Here is a 19,447-nt window from a genome sequence, read left to right on the forward strand (position 1 = left end):
TGCAGGATAACAGGGTGGGTTAGGAAAGAAATGGTGGGTTACGAAAGAAATGTAAACTCAATCTTTGATGATTAATCACAGTAATGTTTTTATTGACTTTCTGGTGGTGTCACATGAAATTCGAGGGTGAGGTGCAGTTTCGATGGGAGCAGTGATGGATGATGGTGCTTGGCGATGTTCGTGGCTGTGGAAGCCGTGTCATGGTGTTGGCGCACCGTAAGGCCCTAATGGTGTCCGTATCCGTAACCACCATATCCCAGACCGTGTCCGTATCCTCCGTATCCCAGGCTGATGGCGGGGGCGGCGGCGTATCCCAGACCCAGTCCGTGTCCGTATCCCAGGCCCAGGCCGTGGCCGTAGCCCAGGCCGATGGCGGGGGCGGCAGCGATGGCGGGGGCGGCGACTGCCACGGGGGCGGCGACCGCGGGGGCAGCGACGGCCACCTTAGCCACGGCGGGGGCGTAGTGGGTGGTGCCGTAGCTCACCTGTAACCACAAGCAGGGTTGGATGCAAACTGTGCACTGCACAGAAAATAGTTCTTACAAGGCTACCGTACCATCCTAGAGCATAATCGGCACAGTGACACCAGCTGGCTGTTCAGAAAAGTACTCCTGATTAAGCTTAAAGTTAAATATGATTTATATCTACTGACGAAAATGAAGAAAAAAGATATAGAAGACGGATACATTAATGTAATAAAGACAATGTACAAAGGACACAGTTGTAGAATTAGAACATCATTGGGGAACTCTGAATACTTCGAAATAAGACAAGGACTTAAACAAGGAAGTATTCTATCTCCTTCACTTTTAATGTTGTGATGGAGGGCAGTTAAAGATGTAGTAAAAGAAAAAGACAAAAAGATGATTTTTGCAGATGATATGGTAATATGGGGCGATAAAGAGGTAGATGAACAGTTACTTGATGCGTGGAAGGAAATAATGAAAAGGTATGGATTAAAAATAAATAAAGAGAAGAGTGAAGTAATGGTATTTGGAAGAGACAAAGGGATGAACGGAAATATTACTTTGAATGGAGAACCCCTCAAAGTGGTAGAAAGTTTCACTTATTTAGGGAGTGAAATATCTAGTGATGGAAGAATAACCAACGAAATTAATAGGAGGTTACAGAAGGGAGGTAATATCTACCAAACAATAAAATGCCTGATTTGGAATAAGTAAGTTTCAGAAAAAGCAAAACTCCTTATGTATGAGAGATTACTTTCCTATTGTCACCTATGGAGGACAAAAATGGACAGTGACAGAAAGGAACTGGAGCAGACTGCAAGCAAGAGAAATGAAATTTGTCAGAGCAGTTAAGGGAAAAACAAGAATGGACGGAGTAAGGAACGTAGATATCAGAAAGGACCTTAAACAAGAAAGTATGAGAGAAGAAATTGAAAAAAAGAATTAAGATGGTATGGACATGTTAAGAGGATGTGTGGGCAGAGACTCCCCAAAATTATGGAAGAACTAAAGATGGATGGAAAAAGACCTAGAGGGCACCCAAGAACACGGTGGAAAACGGGAGTGAGAATATCTGCGGAATGGAGAGGTGTGACCTGGCAGCAAGTGGAGGAAGAAATGTGGTGGGAGGACTGAGCCAAATGGAGAGGACTCGTCAGCACCCAGACCCGGCAGTAGCTGGAGCGGGATCCGATATAGATAGATAGATCTGACGCTATGAAATACATGGCATTTCAAAATGAATATATGTGTTTTAAGATTTATTACATTGAGCTTAAAATTACACATAATACTTCAAATAAATGAGCAACTGGAACAGTTTTGTTGACCTTTACGAAAAGGAAAGAGTACTGAACGACCAACAGTGACTGCCGAACGTCTTGAACGAGTGAGAGTCATTGACCTGTAGCCGCAAGAAATCAGTTCGTAATGGTAGTCGTGAATTAGCAATTCCACTCACGGCCGTGTGGTCATTTTTAAGGGGACCCTTACAACTACATCACTATCGTTTGTAGTTGTTACAAGCTCTAAAGCCTGCAGACTGCAGTTTAAATGCCAACTTTGCAAACGAAATGTTGCTGCATTAGGATGAAGATTTTCTGGACCGTGTCGTCTTCAGTGATGAACTGACACTTCACTTAAGTGAAAATGTGAACATAAAATGTGTGGCATAAAATCCCCATGGGATTAAATAGTTGCAACGAGACTGCTCTAAATTGAATTTTTCTCGATGCATATCCCAGTGGCAAGTTCATGGGCCTTTCTTCCTCGGTAAAGCAACTGCAACTGACGTTTCTTATCTCGATGGGCTCTTTCGCTAGTTGGAAGGAGTTGAATCACGGAATTTTATTTGGCAGCAGGGTCGTGCTCCACTTCGCTGGCGTAACTTACTATGCCACTGACTAAAGGACGTTATACCCGACCGCTGGATTGGTAGCAAATGGCGGGCAGAATGACAACGTGCTTTTAATGATCTCCACGTTCACACTAGGTCTGAGGCCATGCGAGTTTATTTTTTTTTGGGGAGGGGGGGGGGGGGGGATTCCATAAAGGATGATGTTAATGTGCCAGATTATCTACCCAACTCTAGAAACAGCATTGTTGCAACAATTACTCTAGACACAATGATCAAGCTTTGGTAAGAATCCGTCCGTTGACTCGATGTGTGACTGACTATAGATGCTCACATCCAAATCTTGTAAGACAAACCGTTTGAATTACTCTTTCATTTGATGTATTGGTTATAGTTGTAAATTCAATATAGTGAATGCTACAAAGCATTAAAATCTGTACATTCATTTTGAAACAATGTGTATTTTAATAATCAAAACGTTATGACCACTGCCCGCTGCAACATTCATTGTTGCCTGGTGGCGTGCCGGGCAAGTGAGATGGTAAGAAAATGTTTGCGAACTGGCAGAGCACATCGAGCATACAAGGATAGTTAGTCACATAGGAAAATGGGATCACAAAGGCCATCCAGGACTATTACATAGCGTTGCAGTTGTTTACTCATATGCTACAAATGCTCGCCCAATACAGCAGGTGATCAGAGTTTTGTTCAGATCCATCGAGACACGACTGACATCGACGCTGCATTGAACGGTGCACCCTCACAAGGATACCTGGTGTATCTCGAAGACATCCTGCTGTTGCAACAATTCCGCCCACTAGATCTTCCGGCGATGTAACAGCCCAGATCACGTAAGAAACAGATTGCCCAATCGCTTGGTCTAGCAGGCAACCCTTGTCAGGGAACGGCCACTAGGCGGCAACAGCGTCACACCCTTACTTGTGGAATCAACCACTAGATGGCACTCCATTCTGTGAAATATGTGGCAACATCGGCCGAACGCTTGCAGCTTTCCACTGTTTGGCGTCTGTGAAGTACAGCCGTTTCTGACATACCCGTGGTAGTGGATCGAGTCGTCATGCCGAGAGCCTGCGAGTATATCAACTGTGGAAGGAGTAGACGAAGATTCCCGTCAAAAATAAAGAAAGGTTACGCGAGTGGATTTTAAATTCAAGTAAATCTATAAATTAGTTACGAGTAAGAATTAATAAAGAGCCTTAAGCATTCGATCCTATCTAAATTTTGTCGATCTTCTATTCTGATATAACGTGGCAGCCCTTCCTGTACAAGAATCATATCATATAATTTTTGAATGAAATCTTTGCTGCGATTTGGACTTTTTTTAAACTGTTTATTCACTTCACTATCGTAATTTTGGCTGTAGACGCGTTTTTGTGGGCAATGTGAAAAGTGAAACCAATATAAGATATGGATAACAAAATGCAAAGCATAGTGTGGTAACATTTGGTAAACAATTTAAGAAGCATTACCTTACAAGACCTTTCCCTTGGTACTTGAAAATGGCTCTAGAGCTGAGATCGCAACAGTGAAATAAATGAATAATAGCCGTCATCTAACTGCTAGGTCATCAGTCCCTCTAAATCCTGGTATATAGTAGAGCGAACGAAGTGAACGAGTGTAAAACCTTGTTTACACTGCTGCAAATGAGTTTTCATAGATAATTCGCTAATGTTCACTGCCATTCGTTTATACATGTGAACAAGCGTTTATGCTGGAATGAAGGGAGGAGGATAGAAGAGAATGAGCATAGCATGCAAACTATAGACACTGCCTATTTTAATTTTTTTTTTATCTGTGTGCTAATAATCCTCACACAGCTTTCTCTCGAAAACAACACTGCCTATAGTAACAGGTCTGCACGAGTGCAGATTGTGTATTACTTTTCATTTCGCATATGATTGTGAGACGTATCCCTACAGTAGAAATAAACTTGGTTTGTAGAATTGCAGGAGCTAATCTACATTCTTCGATTGAAAACTCGGGAAAAACCACAGCCGATCATGGTCTACAGTCAGCTGTGTGACGAATGCATTTCGCGCGCAGCGCTCTAGCCGAAGACATATCAGCGTCATTCAAGTCAAGGAAGATACAGCGTTGCCAATTCCGCGACATGGACATGTCAGTTGGCATTGTAGCGTCGCCTGCGACATCTGGCGACCGACGGGAAAACTATTTTTACGGTTGCCTGTTCCACCGTAAGGACGGTCAATCTGTTTCTTACGTGATCTGGGGTAACAGGTAACAGGTGCTTCATACACATAACCCCACTCCCCCAAACACACACACACACAGGAACGAATCGACTGGGGAGAGATCGGATGATCTTGGTGGCCATGGGACTGGGCCACCGCGACCTACTCAGCGGCCGGGAAAGGTTGCCTGCAGATGTGCCCTTACTTCTGTGCTGCAATGCGCGGCGCTCCATCGTGCTGAAATCGAATGCGTCGACGAAAAATCATGAGAACATCATTCAGAACCTCTCGTTGGAATACGGTCCGGGAGAATATACCGCCCCAATAAACATCTCCGACGATGCCAGTCCATACGTTAAGGGTAAATTAGCGTTCTGAGGCATGAGTATGTGTTAGCAGTGGGTTCAAATCTGCCTACGTATGGAGGTCGTGATGTTTCATCACACCCACGAGTGACAATGCAGCCTCACCGATGAAGAGGACATTCACTGTGAAGCTTCGGTCTGCAGTGGATTTCTGCAGAAACCACCGCGCAAATGCCATACACTGGTTGTAGTGCCCTGGTTGCAATGTCTGGGTGCACTTGAAATAAAATGGGTGCAGCCCTTCGTCATGCATAATGCACCAGATGGAGGGTTGGAGGATATCAGTAGCGCGGGATGCAACTCGTGTACTTGTTGACGGCGTACGCTGCACCTTTTCCAGAACGCTTTCTTCCTTTGTCAACTGTCGGTGATGTCTGTGGGTGACCAGCGTCCGGCTTGCGCGCATGGAACGAGCCGGTTTCGCACAATCGGCGATGCGGGGTGACGAAGAATGTGTGGCACGGCAGCTTTCGATCGTGATATTTCGCAGAGATTCTCGTCCATTGCAGTTGGCCGCGCCATAAGTCAGATGCAGCTCAGCCATTTGGCGGTACGTATAGGTAGCTATGTTACTGCCAACACTTTGACGGCGTGAATGGGGACGGTCTCCGTGCTCTCCGCCCGTGTTTCTACAGCAACACCCTATTGTGACCGTAGCGTACTCTCGTGGTGTTTGCGACCCCCGGTTACTGATTCTTGTTGTATGCCTGATGTGCCATGTCAGTTTGTATCACCCTGTATGTCTGGAATACCCGGTAGAGTGGTGCCCACGAGCATCGAAACTTAGGAGCTAGTGGTAGACGGCGCGGGGTACGTACCTGTGAGACGGTGGAGACGGCAGCGGGGGCGTGGGCAATGGCAGGGGCGACAGCCACTGCGGGGGCGGGGGCGACGGCGACAGCGGGGGCGTGAGCGATGGCGGGGGCAGCGATGGCTGCGGGGGCGGCAGCCAGGGCCAGGCCGTGTCCGTAGCCTCCGTAGCCTCCGTATCCTCCATATCCTCCGTAGCCTCCGTATCCCAGACCCAGCAGGCCTCGCTTCTCCTGCTTCTTCTCCTCCTCAGCAAACGCCACGGTGGCCAGAGCCAGCACTACAATAGCCTAGGAACAAAGGCAAAGTTGTTGGTAGCTCAGTTATATGTCCAGGAAAGCATATGTATAAGTTCGTAGCATTCCAAGGCAAGAGTCAATTTGACAAAATCATTTTCTTGGTGGGTTATTAGCCAAGTCGTGGCACAGCGATCTCGCAACGTTTCCACGAGTTCCTACACGTCATCTTCAAGTGAAGTGGTGACGCCCCCTGATGATGACGAGTACGAAATTCGTCGAAACGCTGCGACAATACCACACAACGACTAGTCTCATAACCCGACACGGTTTGGTCAGTGAAACTGGTCGAGAATACCTGCATTCCCATAAAACTATTTTGAGTATGAGACTCTTAACAATAACTACAATAGCGACGTTTCGACACACTTTGCAGCTTTTCTCTTCAGGATGACTAACGGCTGGATTCTGGTGCTAGTCTTCCCCTACGTATTTCGATTCTCAGGTGGGTCCCGAAGCCACACTCTGGGATTCCATTGAACAATTCGAGGTAAAGGTTGCTATGGGGGTAGCGTGCTATTTCCTGTGCTCCTCAAACACGGAGGATGGCTACGAGTGATACCAGTCCAGCGGGCTACGGGCTTTCCCCAGCCAGCAGCTCCACGTGACTCGGTTTCGACAGCAAGAAACGGCCAGAAGAGAACTGCCGATCAGAATGATCGTCTCGCTGTCCGAAAACGCTACTCCGGAGTAGAAGCTGCCGATTCGCTCATGCTCAACAAGCTGCCGATTGTCACTCTGCAGCGGAGTGTGCGCTGATATGAAACTTCCTGGCAGATTAAAACTGTGTGCCGGACCGAGACTCGAACTCGAGACCTTTGCCCTTCGTGGGCAAGCGCTCTACCAACTCCTTTCTTTCAGGAGTGCTAGTTCTGCAAGTTTCGCAGGAGAGCTTCTGTAAAGTTTGGAAGGTAGGAGATGATGTACTGGCAGAAGTACAGCTGGGTAGCTCAGTTGGTAGAGCGCTTGCCCGCGAAAGGCAAAGTTCCCGAGTTCGAGTCTCGGTCCGGCACACAGTTTTAATCTGCCAGGAAGTTTCATCTTCAGACATGCTCTCCCCCTCATAGAGGCCTTCAACGTATTCTTTTCACATATCCTCTCTCTCTCTCCTCTGAATTTAAGAGTGGAATTCCCATTGCACTTTTAATAATACCATCCTTGCAGTTAATTCCTTCTTAGTCCGTCCTTCCAACAACCATTTATTTTTCGATTTCTTCACGTTTTCCATGCAGCCATTTTGCGTTAGCTTCCCTGCACTTTTTATTCATTTCATTCATAAGTAAGCTGTATTTCTGTATTCCTGAATGTCCCTGAACATTATTGTATTTTCTTCCTTCATTGATCAACTGAAGTATTTCTTCTGTTACGGTTTCTTCGCATTTACCTTCCTTGAACCTGTTTTTTTCCTTTCCAACCTCTGCGATTGCCAATTTTAGAGCTGTCCTTTCCTATTAGTCCTATTTGGTAGTGGTCACAGGTTGCTGAGTAACAGTCAAGAATCGGTCAAACATGCGTTTCATGAACCACTTATTTCAGAGATGTATTTCATTTCCTTTTCATCCAATAAATCTCAGCCTGGTGTCTACCTTCCCTTTTATCTGTTTCATGTGGTAGTTTCATTTTGAGTCGCACCAGCTTGTTACTGCGAAATATTTTATCATTGTTACTGTTTAAAGTGACTTGTCATCAAAAGTGTAATCAATCAGTCTTTGATATTTTCGCCTAATTAAGCTCAATACCATCATTATTTACATTCAATTCAGGTTCAAGCCTGTGCACCGATCTCCATCTTCCGCCGGTCTTCCTATGACAGCGGTACGTCGTGCTAAGATTTTAGGACACACAACATTCATAGGCGGATAATATGAAACAAAAAAAAATCTATGTAGTAAGTATCAGCTCTAAAATATTGATTGGCGACTCCATAGTGTCCTGTGCACTACGACCAGATAATGGGTATACTTGGAAGGAGAGACAGCATTGGTCGTATATTTTTGTTTATTATCGCAAAATCGATTTTCGGTCACTTAGTGACCATCTTCAGTGCTGTAATTATAACTTAAATTAGTTGACACTTAAATTAGTCGATACCAGTGCTTACTAATTTAAGTTATAATTACAGCACTGAAAATGGTCACTAAGTGACCGAAAATCTATTTTGCGATAATAAACAAAAATATACGACCAATGCTGTCTCTCCTTCCAAGTATAGCTCTAAAATACGTACTATAAGAGCTATGAGCAGTTGTTCGTTTTCGATACTGTGAAACACATCTTTTCTACGGCAACAACTTTGATTCCCAAATTTTTGGAGGAGGTAGTGTGAACCAAAACAAGAAAAAAAAAGCTCAGTAAATATGCACTCTAAAATGCGCGGTTTAAAAGCTACGTCCACTTGATCAGAAGCAGAGATGTGTTTCACAGTAGCTAAGATGAACAAATGCTCATAGATCTTCAGGTATGCATTTTAGAGCCCATGTTTACTATGATTTTTTTTCTTTTTTGGTCTATTTACTGCTTTGACAGATGCTTAACAACAACAGTACCAGTAGATGTTTAACACTGCCAGAGATATAAGAACGATTTTCGCTTTTAATTTCCTAACCAGTCGTTTCCAGACCAGCTTCTCTTACCTCAAATTGATACATTCAGTATTGTCTGTCATCTCTGAAAGTTTCTCATTACGGAATCGCCCTGTATATTGTAAGCAATAGCATCCCTGTAATACTCCGTTAAGGTAGCCCCGAAATTACCTTTAAATCGGTCGATTTCGTTCTGTTAAGACGATCTGCCGAGTTTCATTTGGAAGGAAGTCCTGAACCTAGCCACAAATCTGGAATGACGATCGGTAAATGTATAAAAATAAAAAATAAAGTAAATTGGTAACTTTTAAACGTGGCGCAAGTCACACTGCTGACCGATTTCAAGGAAGACGGAAATGCGGATGGCTTGGTAACTCTGCAGACAGCCCAAGGCAAGTAGCTCGCTCTTATGACACCGTCAGCTGTTTGCTTTCCTGTGACAGCGGCCGACGGTTGAATAGGGGGAGTTGGGGGGGGGGGGGGGGGGAGAGAAGAGGACAGGACTATAGCATGATAAGAAGGGGGATGGGGGATAGGGATTGGTTATTACCTCGACTCCCGTTGTTTTCTCTGGGACTTGCCCGTTGGTTTAGAAAGTGGTTTCCGTTTTATGAGCGCTGGAAGCAGCTCCATATTTCCAGACTCTGCACAGCTGACTTCTTACGGCCAGGGCATGCGTCCGCATTTTTCTGCAAGCGCTTAGTCTGAGCATTTATACTTGAGGCGCTGAATCAACGAACCACACAGGGATATTTAAGAATTTATCCGATCCGTAAGTGTACCCTGATAGAGAACGAAGTGGGCGTGAATAAACTACGGAGAAAATTGTCAGCGGTGAACGATACGTGAGAAACTTATTAGGGATAATCGTGCTCTTAATCCGCATTCCACCACTGTAATTTAATTAATTTAGAGAGATCAGCTTCAGCTGTGATATTTATTTGAATAAATAATCTGTACAACTGAAGCGGGTCTCTCTAAATTAATTATCATTTCCCTCAGTTGCGGATGCCCTATGTATCATTGTATTTTAACCGCCCTGATGAGGACCGCTGAAAAGGTGATCGAAACCTCGACAATTTCCGTAGTTGGTTCAGTGCTGCGCCTAATACCCAAAAGAATTTCGTTCAGAATTAAATTTTTTTTGTTTTTTTTTAATCGCTTTTACTGCTTCGCTTGCGGTCTCGGACGGAATTTTCCGCACAAGCACAGAAACTTTTTCATTAATACACGAAAATGTTTGACACTATTTTGCTAAAGAAGTCTATGATTAACACTACTGCACCCACACCTTTTAACTTTCTGTGGCCAGAAAAACGGAGAAGAACAGAATCGTAGCAATTCTGATGTTTCTTACTGACGTGTGCAGAAAAGAAAGCGCAGTCGTAGGAATTCAGGAGGTGTAGAATTGTGAGGGAGAGGAAAACAGCTTATCCAGGAACCTTATTTCTTTCAAGAATTTTATTACGGCTTTGGATCCTGTTGCAACTAAATGAAATGCGCAAAACATTAAGAATGGACAGGTTGACAGGACGTGTGTTAAGACATCAGGGAACAACTTCCGTGGTATCAGAGGGAACTGTACAGGAAGACAGAGACTGTAATGTATCCTACAAAAACTCGAGAGTGTTGGATGTAAGCGCTACCCTGAGACGATGGGGGTTGGTACAAAAGAGAAAGTATCAGACTAATCAGGTTACTGATGACATGAAAGAAAACCTGGACTGATGGGAGTAGGAATTGCGGACTGAGGGTTCCGTAAAAACTTAACTACGTTTATAGAGAATAATTTGGTGTGGTTCAGTCACCTGGTGCAAGTCTTTCTGTCGGACACCACTTCGGTGACTTGCGTATCCCTAACTTACCCCAATTATTCAACTGGTGAAAGAAGTCTCACAGTTTAACGTGGAACCCGAACCACGTGTCGTTTCTCGCGACCCCTCACATCGTTGAGAGGTGAAGGCCGGGTTAAAACGAAAAATCAGCCGTCCGGTGGTGATTCGATCCCGCGACCTCTCGGATTCTAGGCACTACAATATCGCTAGGCCGTCGCGCCCGATATGTATTTACATGCTGAATCTATAGATTTTTAGGAGTGAGTTTACGAGTAACAAAACATGTGACATATATGGCCGTATCTTTCGATTGCATTGACTTAGCTCATTTTTGACACAGACAAGGGACGATTGACCTTAGTTCCCGACAAAAATTCTAACTTAATACTTCTACCCGTTCCTGAGAATAAGGGTCTTAACATGGAGAGACGGGTGGACAAGAATTTCCAAAAACAATTATATTATATACTTAAAAGTTGACAGTTTTCGGATTTTTCCCTTTACCTGTACTATGAAACATTGTTACTTGGCAGATTTCATTATTCTAGATCAACGGAAGTATCAGTAGGTTTGATGAGTGAGTGACGTAAATGGCTGTAACTTTTGACTGCATTGACTTACAAGCTTAAATTTTTCCTGAGAAAGAAGGGGCCAGTGAGAATGAAAGACAGAAGGACGAAGTACAAAGGGATCCAATAAGGGTTCCGTTTTTACGGGCTAAGGCACGGATACGTAATGGTCTGACATTGTACTTCTTGTAGCCCTTGAATGGCGACTTTTAGTCGTGATTCTATGGGCATCCTGATGTTTCAGCTATGATTGGTTTCTGCACCTTAAATCATTTTACCGAAAGCGGTATATGAACTATCCAATCGTGGCCTTACGAATTTCTGTCTCTTTGTGACTTTTGAAGTTGACTGCGCCTTATGCAGCAGAAGGGATTGCTTTGCTGTTTCGTTCAGAAGCGCCGAAGCGTTACCTTTGAAGCGTCTTTACACGACGCAATGGCACTCTTGTTTAGTTTCCGCATATAACGGCTGTATGCACCAAAAACAGATGAAGAGTTTGTAGATGCTGCTAAAATACGAGTTTACAAGATTTCCGTCGAATTGCAGGGCAATAGTGAGTGATTAATTGGTTTATCGGAGGAGGATGCGCGTAATCACACACGGTATTGTCATAGCCGGTCAGTAGCCGTTCTTAACGCTACCGTCCGCTGCTACACTGAGGTAACTGAAGTCATGACATTCCTCGTAACATCGTGTCAGACCTCCTGTTGTCCTGCATAGAGTAGCAACTCTACGTGACATGGACTTAATGGTTGAAATGGCTCTAAGCACTATGGGACTTATCTGAGGTCATCAGTCCCCGACGGGGAACTACTTAAACCTAATTTAAGGACATCACACACATCCATGCCCGACGCAGGATTCGAACCTGCGCCCGTAGCAGCAGTACGGTTTCGGACTGAAGCACCTAGCCGCGCGGGATTAGCCGAGCGGTCTGAGGCGCTGCAAATGGTTCAAATGGCTCTGAGCACTATGGGACTCAACTTCTGAGGTCATTAGTCCCCTAGAACTTAGAACTAGTTAAACCTAACTAACCTAAGGACATCACAAACATCCATGCCCGAGGCAGGATTCGAAGCTGCGACCGTAGCGGTCTTGCGGTTCCAGGCTGCAGCGCCTTGAACCGCACGGCCACTTCGGCCGGCGAGGCGCTGCGGTCATGGGCTGTGTTGCTGGTCCCGGCGGAGGTTCGAGTCCTCCCTCGGGCATGGGTGTGCGTCTTTGTCCTTAGGATAATTTAGCTTAAGTAGTGTGTAAGCTTAGGGACTGATGACCTTAACAGTTAACTCCCATTCTTCACACGCATTTGAACATTTTTTTGAAGAACCTAGAACCATTTGGTCACAGGGGCCGGCCATGGAAGTCCACTGCAGAAATATTGACTCATGCTGCCTCTACAGCCGTCCATAATTGCGGAAGTGTTGTCGGTGCACGGTTTGTGCACGAACAAACATCTCAATTATGTTCCGTAAATGTTCCATGGGATTCATGTCATGAGATCTGGGTGGGAAAACCGCCCAAAATGTTCTTCGAACGAATCACGAGCAATTGTGGACCTGTGACATGGCGCTCTGTCACTCATAAAAATTTCGTCGTTGTTTGGGAACATGGAGTCCATTAATAGCTGAAAATGGTCTCGTAGTTGCGGAACATAAAACATTTCCAGTCAATTGTCGATTCTGTTGAACTAGGGGAGCCAGTCCATTCGATAATGGAGCCACTGCCAGCTTGCACAGAGCCTTTTTCACAACTTGGGTCCTTGAGCTCGTGGGGAGTTAGCACACTGTAACCCTACCATCAGCTCTTCCCAACTGTAGTCGGAACTCATATGACCAGGTCCTGCAGTAAAGTCCAACTGATATGGTCACCAGCCCAGGATAGGCACTGCAGACATGCTGTTAACAAAGACATTCGCGTCGGTCATCTGCTGCCATACCAAATTTTGCCACATTTATTTCTGCAGTGATGCTTATCTTTAAGCACTGACAACACTACACAAATGCCGCTGCTCTCGGTCGTTAAGTGAATGCTGTTGATCACTGCATTGTGCGTCGTGAGAGGTAACCCCCGAAATCTGGTATTCTCGATACCCTCTTCATACTGTGGATAACGGAATATTGAATTCCCCAACGATTTACGAAATTGAGTGTCCGATGCGTCTAGCTCCAACTATCCTTAAACGTTCAAAGTCTGTTAATTTCCCGCCGTGCGGTCACAATCATGTCGGAAACCTTCTCACATGCGTTACCCGAGTACAAATGAGTAATGCAGTGCCGTTTCATCCCTTTGGCCGTCTGTATATCTGTAGCGCCGGCCGGGGTGGCCGAGCGGTTCTAGGCGCTTCAGTACGGAACCGCGCGACCGCTACGGTCGCAGGTTCGAATCCTGCCCCGGGCATGGATGTGTGTGGTGCCCTTAGGTTGGTTAGGCTTAAGTAGATGTAGGGGACTGATGACCTCAGCTGTTAAGTCAGAGCCATATATCTGTAGCTATCCCATAACTTTGTCACATCAGTATATAATGCGATAGTTCAATTTGGAAAAGCAATGGAATTGAAATGAGCGTTCGGGTCATTGGCCGGGAGGCCCCTTACGGGACTGGTCCGGCCGCCTTGGTGCAGGTCTTATTGCATTCGACGCCACATAGGACGACCTGCGCGCCGGTTGGGGGTGAAATGATGATGAAGACAACACAACACCCAGTCCCTGAACGGAAAAAATCCCCGACCCAGCCGGGAATTGAACCCGGGCCCGTAGGACGGCAATCCGTCACGCTGAACACTCAGCTATCGGGGCGGACGGAAAAAGCAATAATGCATTAGCAAACATCAGTCTGATAGCGGAACTAAATTCAGGTTTTATTACGCTGACGCTTCGGTCTGTTCATTGTGAGGAAGTGTGCTGAGTACCAAGTCAATAAAAAAAGTAAATGCAAAACAGCCTTTTTCACTTAAAATTGAGGGACTTTGTATCGAAAAGACACAAGTTTTCGATTTAGGCAACACTGACTGGTTTCTTACGAATCGTGTTCTGTCTATTAACCATCCCTTAAACATATCCCATAGCCGGAAAGGCAATTATTGCAACGAAGAAAGATCAACATACGAGGGCTCTTCGGAAAGTAAGGCCCCATCGGTCACAAAATGAAAACCGCAGTGATTATCAAAGATTTTTTTATTCGCAACAGTTAGCCACACCTTGCAGCTGCCTCTCTAAATAATCGCCGCTCTAACTTAGACATTTGTCTTTCACAGAAAGCAGCCGCCTGTGCTTTCTGTCAATTCTCAACACTGGTCTGATTTTCGTTGTTTGTGCCAAAATGTTGTCTTCGTAGCCAGCGGTTCATGTGAGCAGAGATGAACAATGGAGCAAGTTAAGGCCTGTGTTGTGGGTGATGAAACAGTTCCCATCGAAAACGCTGCAGGAGCGTCTTCATTGCCCCTTCAGAATGCGGCTGAAAATTGTCTTGAAGAAAGAAACGCTTGACATTTATGTTATGTGGGCTGCATAGCTTCAGACGAAATCTCTCACCAGATCCACATACTTGGCGGGAGACACTGTTGTTTTAGGCATTTCTGTGTGATCACTTTGCGCTCTGAACTGAATAGAGCGACGTGAAACGAATCGACACTGCAAGACACGTCTGTGCGAAGTTCCATCGGATTTTCACAGTGGTTTCCAATTCGCCCCTAATCGGACCTTACTTTCCGAATACGCCTGGTATAGCGGGAGGGAGCCCACAAACATCGTCCACTCTTCGCCTCTTTTTATCTCGCTCAGTCAACACCAGTTACTCTCACTGAAGCAAGTGTTTACTGTTGCTACGTTACTAGTATTACGGCAACTCAGCGACTGCACGAGTTTATATAACCTGCAGTGAGCCTAGCGCTGTGTTTCAAAACAGTTATGCAACGCTTACCCTGAATAACGCCCTTTCTTCGCATGAATGTGTATCCGATACCGATGACAGTATTCCAAGAAAGCTCCGTACAAACACTGCACACATCAAAAGTACCAAACTCAGACTACATATTACTTGACAGGGCGTTGCTTTCCCTTGAGTGATGTCTGCGTATCTATTTCGATTTCTGTGGTACGGACTCGTATGCAGAACTCACGTTGATGCAAATAAATCGCACGGTACTTTTCCCTGAATAACGCCGCATGTGCAATAATGTGCGACTCAGGAGCGTTCTATTGTTAACACTCCGGGCGTCTCAGAAATGGCTGAAATAGCAAAACGAGAGAAATCTGGACTCATACTTTACAGCTTACGCATCCAAGCTGCTGACAGCGGACAATTCACGGAAGAATCGAACAGAAGATTGGGGAACTGTTAGGTAACGCTTTTTTGCCTTTATGGTAAATAAAGGAAGTAAGATCAAGAAATATAGAGACATGTTCGTAGGATTTGTCAACCTAGAATATGCGTTCGACATTGTAAAATGGTGATGGATGTGCTAAATTCTGAGAAACGTTAGAGTAAGCTATAGAGAGGGTAATATATCACGTGGACAGGGGGGAAAAATTAGAACGGAAGACGGAGAACGAAGTGATCGTATTAGAAACGGCAATATAAAAATATCCTTTTCAGCGCTATTTTAAAGACTAAGAGCTCTCAAGCTTAGGATTTTCGTGGGCTGTGCTTATCACTGCAAGTGAATACCACTGCGTTTAAGTCAACGAGACAGTGGGGATATCTATTCCCCAATCGTTTCTGCACGAAGTAGTGTTCAATCCCTAATGACACTGTTGTTTACTGAACATTGAGATCTAATACAAACAAAATGTAACACACGGCAACAAAAAATTTACAGCTGGTTCTGAGTTCCTCCAGTCTCTTCCTTCGAAATAGAAGTTGAAACATTGTAAACAGATCGCATCCAAATAGTGCTACGTTCTATGAAAAAAAAGTCAAAAGTTTTAGCATTGCGAGCCTATTTCTGGAATACAACGTACTTTCCAAAACCAAATATGCTCTCCACGTAGTGCTCTTGCACTATCACCCTTACATCTACATCCTCCAAATCTCTGTGAAGTGCATGGAAGAGGATACTTCTCATTTTCCTCGTGTTACATATACTTTCTGCTACATCGGCCAATAAAGAATTAGGACTACTGAGAGGTTGTATGCCTCTCTGATATATATAATTAATATATACTTTAGAGGAATATTGGTAGCCTCCTCGATATTTCTAGGTGCATCAGCCAAATGTAAGTCTAGAAAATTCGTTGTTTTGTGGTGGTAGGTGCTGTCTTAATTGCTCTGTCTGTCAGCACAGCTATTCCGAGTATCTCCATTGATGTGTATGAACCAATAACCATTCCCGTGACCTTTCTTTCTACATGTAAGTTCCCTCTTTAAAGGTTCAATCTTCAAAATTTGTTGATATTCCTTTTACCAGACATGACATTTTTGGAAAACTTGCATTTCAGCGTCGACCTAATGACGAAACCATTCTGCTGTTCAACAAGCCCTTATTTACATATGATTACCATCTACTGTTGACTTTCATAAAAATATCTTATTCTCCGTGAGAGAAGTCAGCCATAAGATATCTGTTTTAATATGCCAACATCAGCTTTCTAGAATGAGATTTTCACTCTACAGTGGAGTGTGCGCTGATATGAAACTTCCCGGCAGGTTAAAACTGTGTGCCGGGCCGAGACTCGAACTCGGGACCTCTCCCTTTCGCGGGCAAGTGCTCTACAATCTGAGCTACCCAAGCACGACTCATCCCCCGTCCTGACAGCTTTACTTCTGCCAGTACCTCGTCTCCTCCTTTCCAAACTTTACAGAAGCTCTCCTACTAAATAGCTTCTGTAAAATTTGGGAAGTAGGAGACGGGGGCAGAAGTAAAGCTGTGCGGAGGGGACGTGAGACGTGCTTAGGTAGCTCAGATGGTAGAGCATTTTCCCGCGAAAGGGAAAGGTCCCGAGTTCGAGTCTTGGTCCGGCACACAGTTTTAACCTGCAAGGAAGTTTCAACAACTTTCTAGTTTCCTTATAAACCAAGTCCTGCCATCTGATTCAACCACGGCTAGACTTTCTTGCATTTCATATCCCTAGACGTTGAAATATTACCTATTTAAGGGACTTCAATGTATTTGTAAGTAGTCACAGGACCAAGAGAAAATTACTGGTACATTTTCGCCTATTTGCAGCTAATTATCTATTACTTACACAGCGTGTCTCTCCTAAAAGTTGTCAGGCGCATTTTCTGTGTTTTTCGGCAGATATGTGCAATTTAGTTTTTGCAACATGCAGCTGGAGTGAGACCAAAACAATACTGATCATCACTGCTTTCATGCGACGTCCAGAGTCGATGGAGGAAGGCATCGGTTTGTTTCCCGTTACACACGAAACGATTTTTGAAGTGGAATTTTACCTGCCATTCGAGAGTGCAGTTCAAAATTAATCTTTGTTTATCGATAAGTGTTAACAGGGGCAGTAAAACACGAAGAATAATCATTACTCCAACAGCGACGGTAATGCTACAGCCACGCAGAAGCGTCTTGTTCAGTCACTGATGAAGTACTGATTATTTATCGAGTTTTGCTGTTCCTGTTAATACATTTCGGTGAAGGGAATATCGCACTAGATTAATCTAGTAGCGCTCGAATGAGCAGGCAAGATTTCGTTTCAAAAATAATTTTGTTTGAAACGGGAAACAAACCGACTCATTCCGTCGACGCTGGGCGTCGTATGGAAGACGTGATAAGCAGAATTTGTTTGGGCTGACACTAGGCACAAGCAGGAAAAACGAAATTGCAAATATCTGCGTAGAAAATGCCCCAACCAACTATAGGAGAGACAGTCTGTAGCAGATCAGGCTACGTATTTTGCTTCTTCCTCGTAGGTAAGTAATAAAATGGTTCAAATGGGCCTGAGCATTATGGGACTTAACATCTGAGATCATCAGCGCCCTAGACTTAGAAGTACATAAACCTAACTAACCTAAGGACAGTACACTCATCCGTGCCCGAGGCAGGATTCGAACCTGCGACCGTAGCAGTAGCGCGGCTCCGGACTGAAGCGCCTAGAACCGCTCGGCCACAACGGCCGGCTAGGTAAGTAATCATTTGTGAAATTTGTAACGCTACATCAATGTATATCCGCAACGGGCAACTAGGTTATCTGTGATAGTCGAGAACTGTGTCCCAAACAACCTGCCGTACCCTGCGACAAGTCAGTCACTAATCAATCTAAATAACCTGACGAATTGCAGCTACTTTTGTTGGCATCTGTACCCATATATGTTAGATAGTACGGTACAGGTTTTGTTGCATGACAAGGAATTCTGGCCGTACGATACTGGTTGGCGGGTACACCACAACCTACGAGAACGCTAGAATTCCACGACTGTTTACTCACCAGGACCTTCATGTTGGCTGTGAGGTAAGGTGTTGCTGTCACTGGTGGTGGCGGACTGATGTTTGCGAGCGGCCCGGCGTGGCTATATATACCGGCCAGAGTTTCGCGAGACCGGACGAGCGGGCCGTATCCTTTCACAGAGCTGGACGCCGCGCCACGGGACAGGACGGGGTGAAAGGCGAGACCGTCGCGCCAATTCGCCCGCAAGGATATATCACTCACTCCTACGGCCTGCGGCAACGGGAGAAACGTGCAAAAAACACTGGGGCGCGACGCGGATTCCGGTCACGCGATGTCGAACCGCCGTCGAAGCGGGCCGCCGCACTCCCCATCTGGCAATAAGGCATAGGCTCCTGACGATGAGTAGGGATGCCGAAACTTCAAAAATACTGCTTTATTATTACTGTGACACACAAGGCTTAGGCTAGATCAGCTGCGCCCTCCCCATCTGGCAGTAAGGCATAGGCTCCTGACGATGAGTATTGATGCCGAAACTTCAGTTACACTGCTTTATTATTACTGTGACACCCAGGGCTTAGGCTAGATCAGCTGCGCCCTCCCCATCTCGCAATAAGGCATAGGCTGCTGACGATGAGTAACGAGGCCGAAACTTCAGCAATACTGTTTTATTATTATTGCGGCTTTCTAGGCTTACACTAGAACAGCCCGTAGAAGCACCGCCCCAGCGGCACGTGTATCACCCACCACCATCTGGCAAGAAGACATAGGCAGCTGCCGATGAGTAACGAGGCCGAAACTTCAGCAATACTGCTTTATTATTACTGCGACTTCCATGGCTTAGGCTAGATCACCGAGACTTGCACTGCCTGCCGCCCTCCCCATCTGGCAATAAGGCATAGGCTCCTGACGATGAGTAGGGATGCCGAAACTTCAAAAATACTGCTTTATTATTACTGTGACACACAAGGCTTAGGCTAGATCAGCTGCGCCCTCCCCATCTGGCAGTAAGGCATAGGCTCCTGACGATGAGTATTGATGCCGAAACTTCAGTAATACTGCTTTATTATTACTGTGACACCCAGGGCTTAGGCTAGATCAGCTGCGCCCTCCCCATCTCGCAATAA

At 45.2% G+C, this 19,447-nt stretch overlaps 1 protein-coding gene across 1 annotated transcript; it reads right to left on the reverse strand.

The window, feature by feature from the left end:
• Window positions 1-63: 63 nt before the first annotated feature.
• On the reverse strand, window positions 64-18,534 carry LOC124717083 (cuticle protein 64). Its single transcript, XM_047243780.1, has 3 exons — window positions 18,363-18,534; window positions 5,716-5,997; window positions 64-485 (listed from the first exon to the last, which is right to left on the reverse strand). The coding sequence occupies exons 1-3, from the start codon at window positions 18,372-18,374 to the stop codon at window positions 225-227; spliced, it is 555 nt and encodes a 184-aa protein (XP_047099736.1). The 5' UTR covers window positions 18,375-18,534; the 3' UTR covers window positions 64-224.
• Window positions 18,535-19,447: the final 913 nt, after the last annotated feature.

Source organism: Schistocerca piceifrons, chromosome 9 (assembly GCF_021461385.2).
Source record: "Schistocerca piceifrons isolate TAMUIC-IGC-003096 chromosome 9, iqSchPice1.1, whole genome shotgun sequence".
Taxonomy (NCBI): Eukaryota; Metazoa; Arthropoda; class Insecta; order Orthoptera; family Acrididae; genus Schistocerca; species Schistocerca piceifrons.

Bases quoted from the DNA above. Each gene is read 5' to 3' on its own strand.
- LOC124717083 (XM_047243780.1), bottom strand. The intron at 486-5,715 runs GTACGTACCCCG...TTGTGGTTACAG, and splicing joins CCGTCTCCACCGTCTCACAG to GTGAGCTACGGCACCACCCA.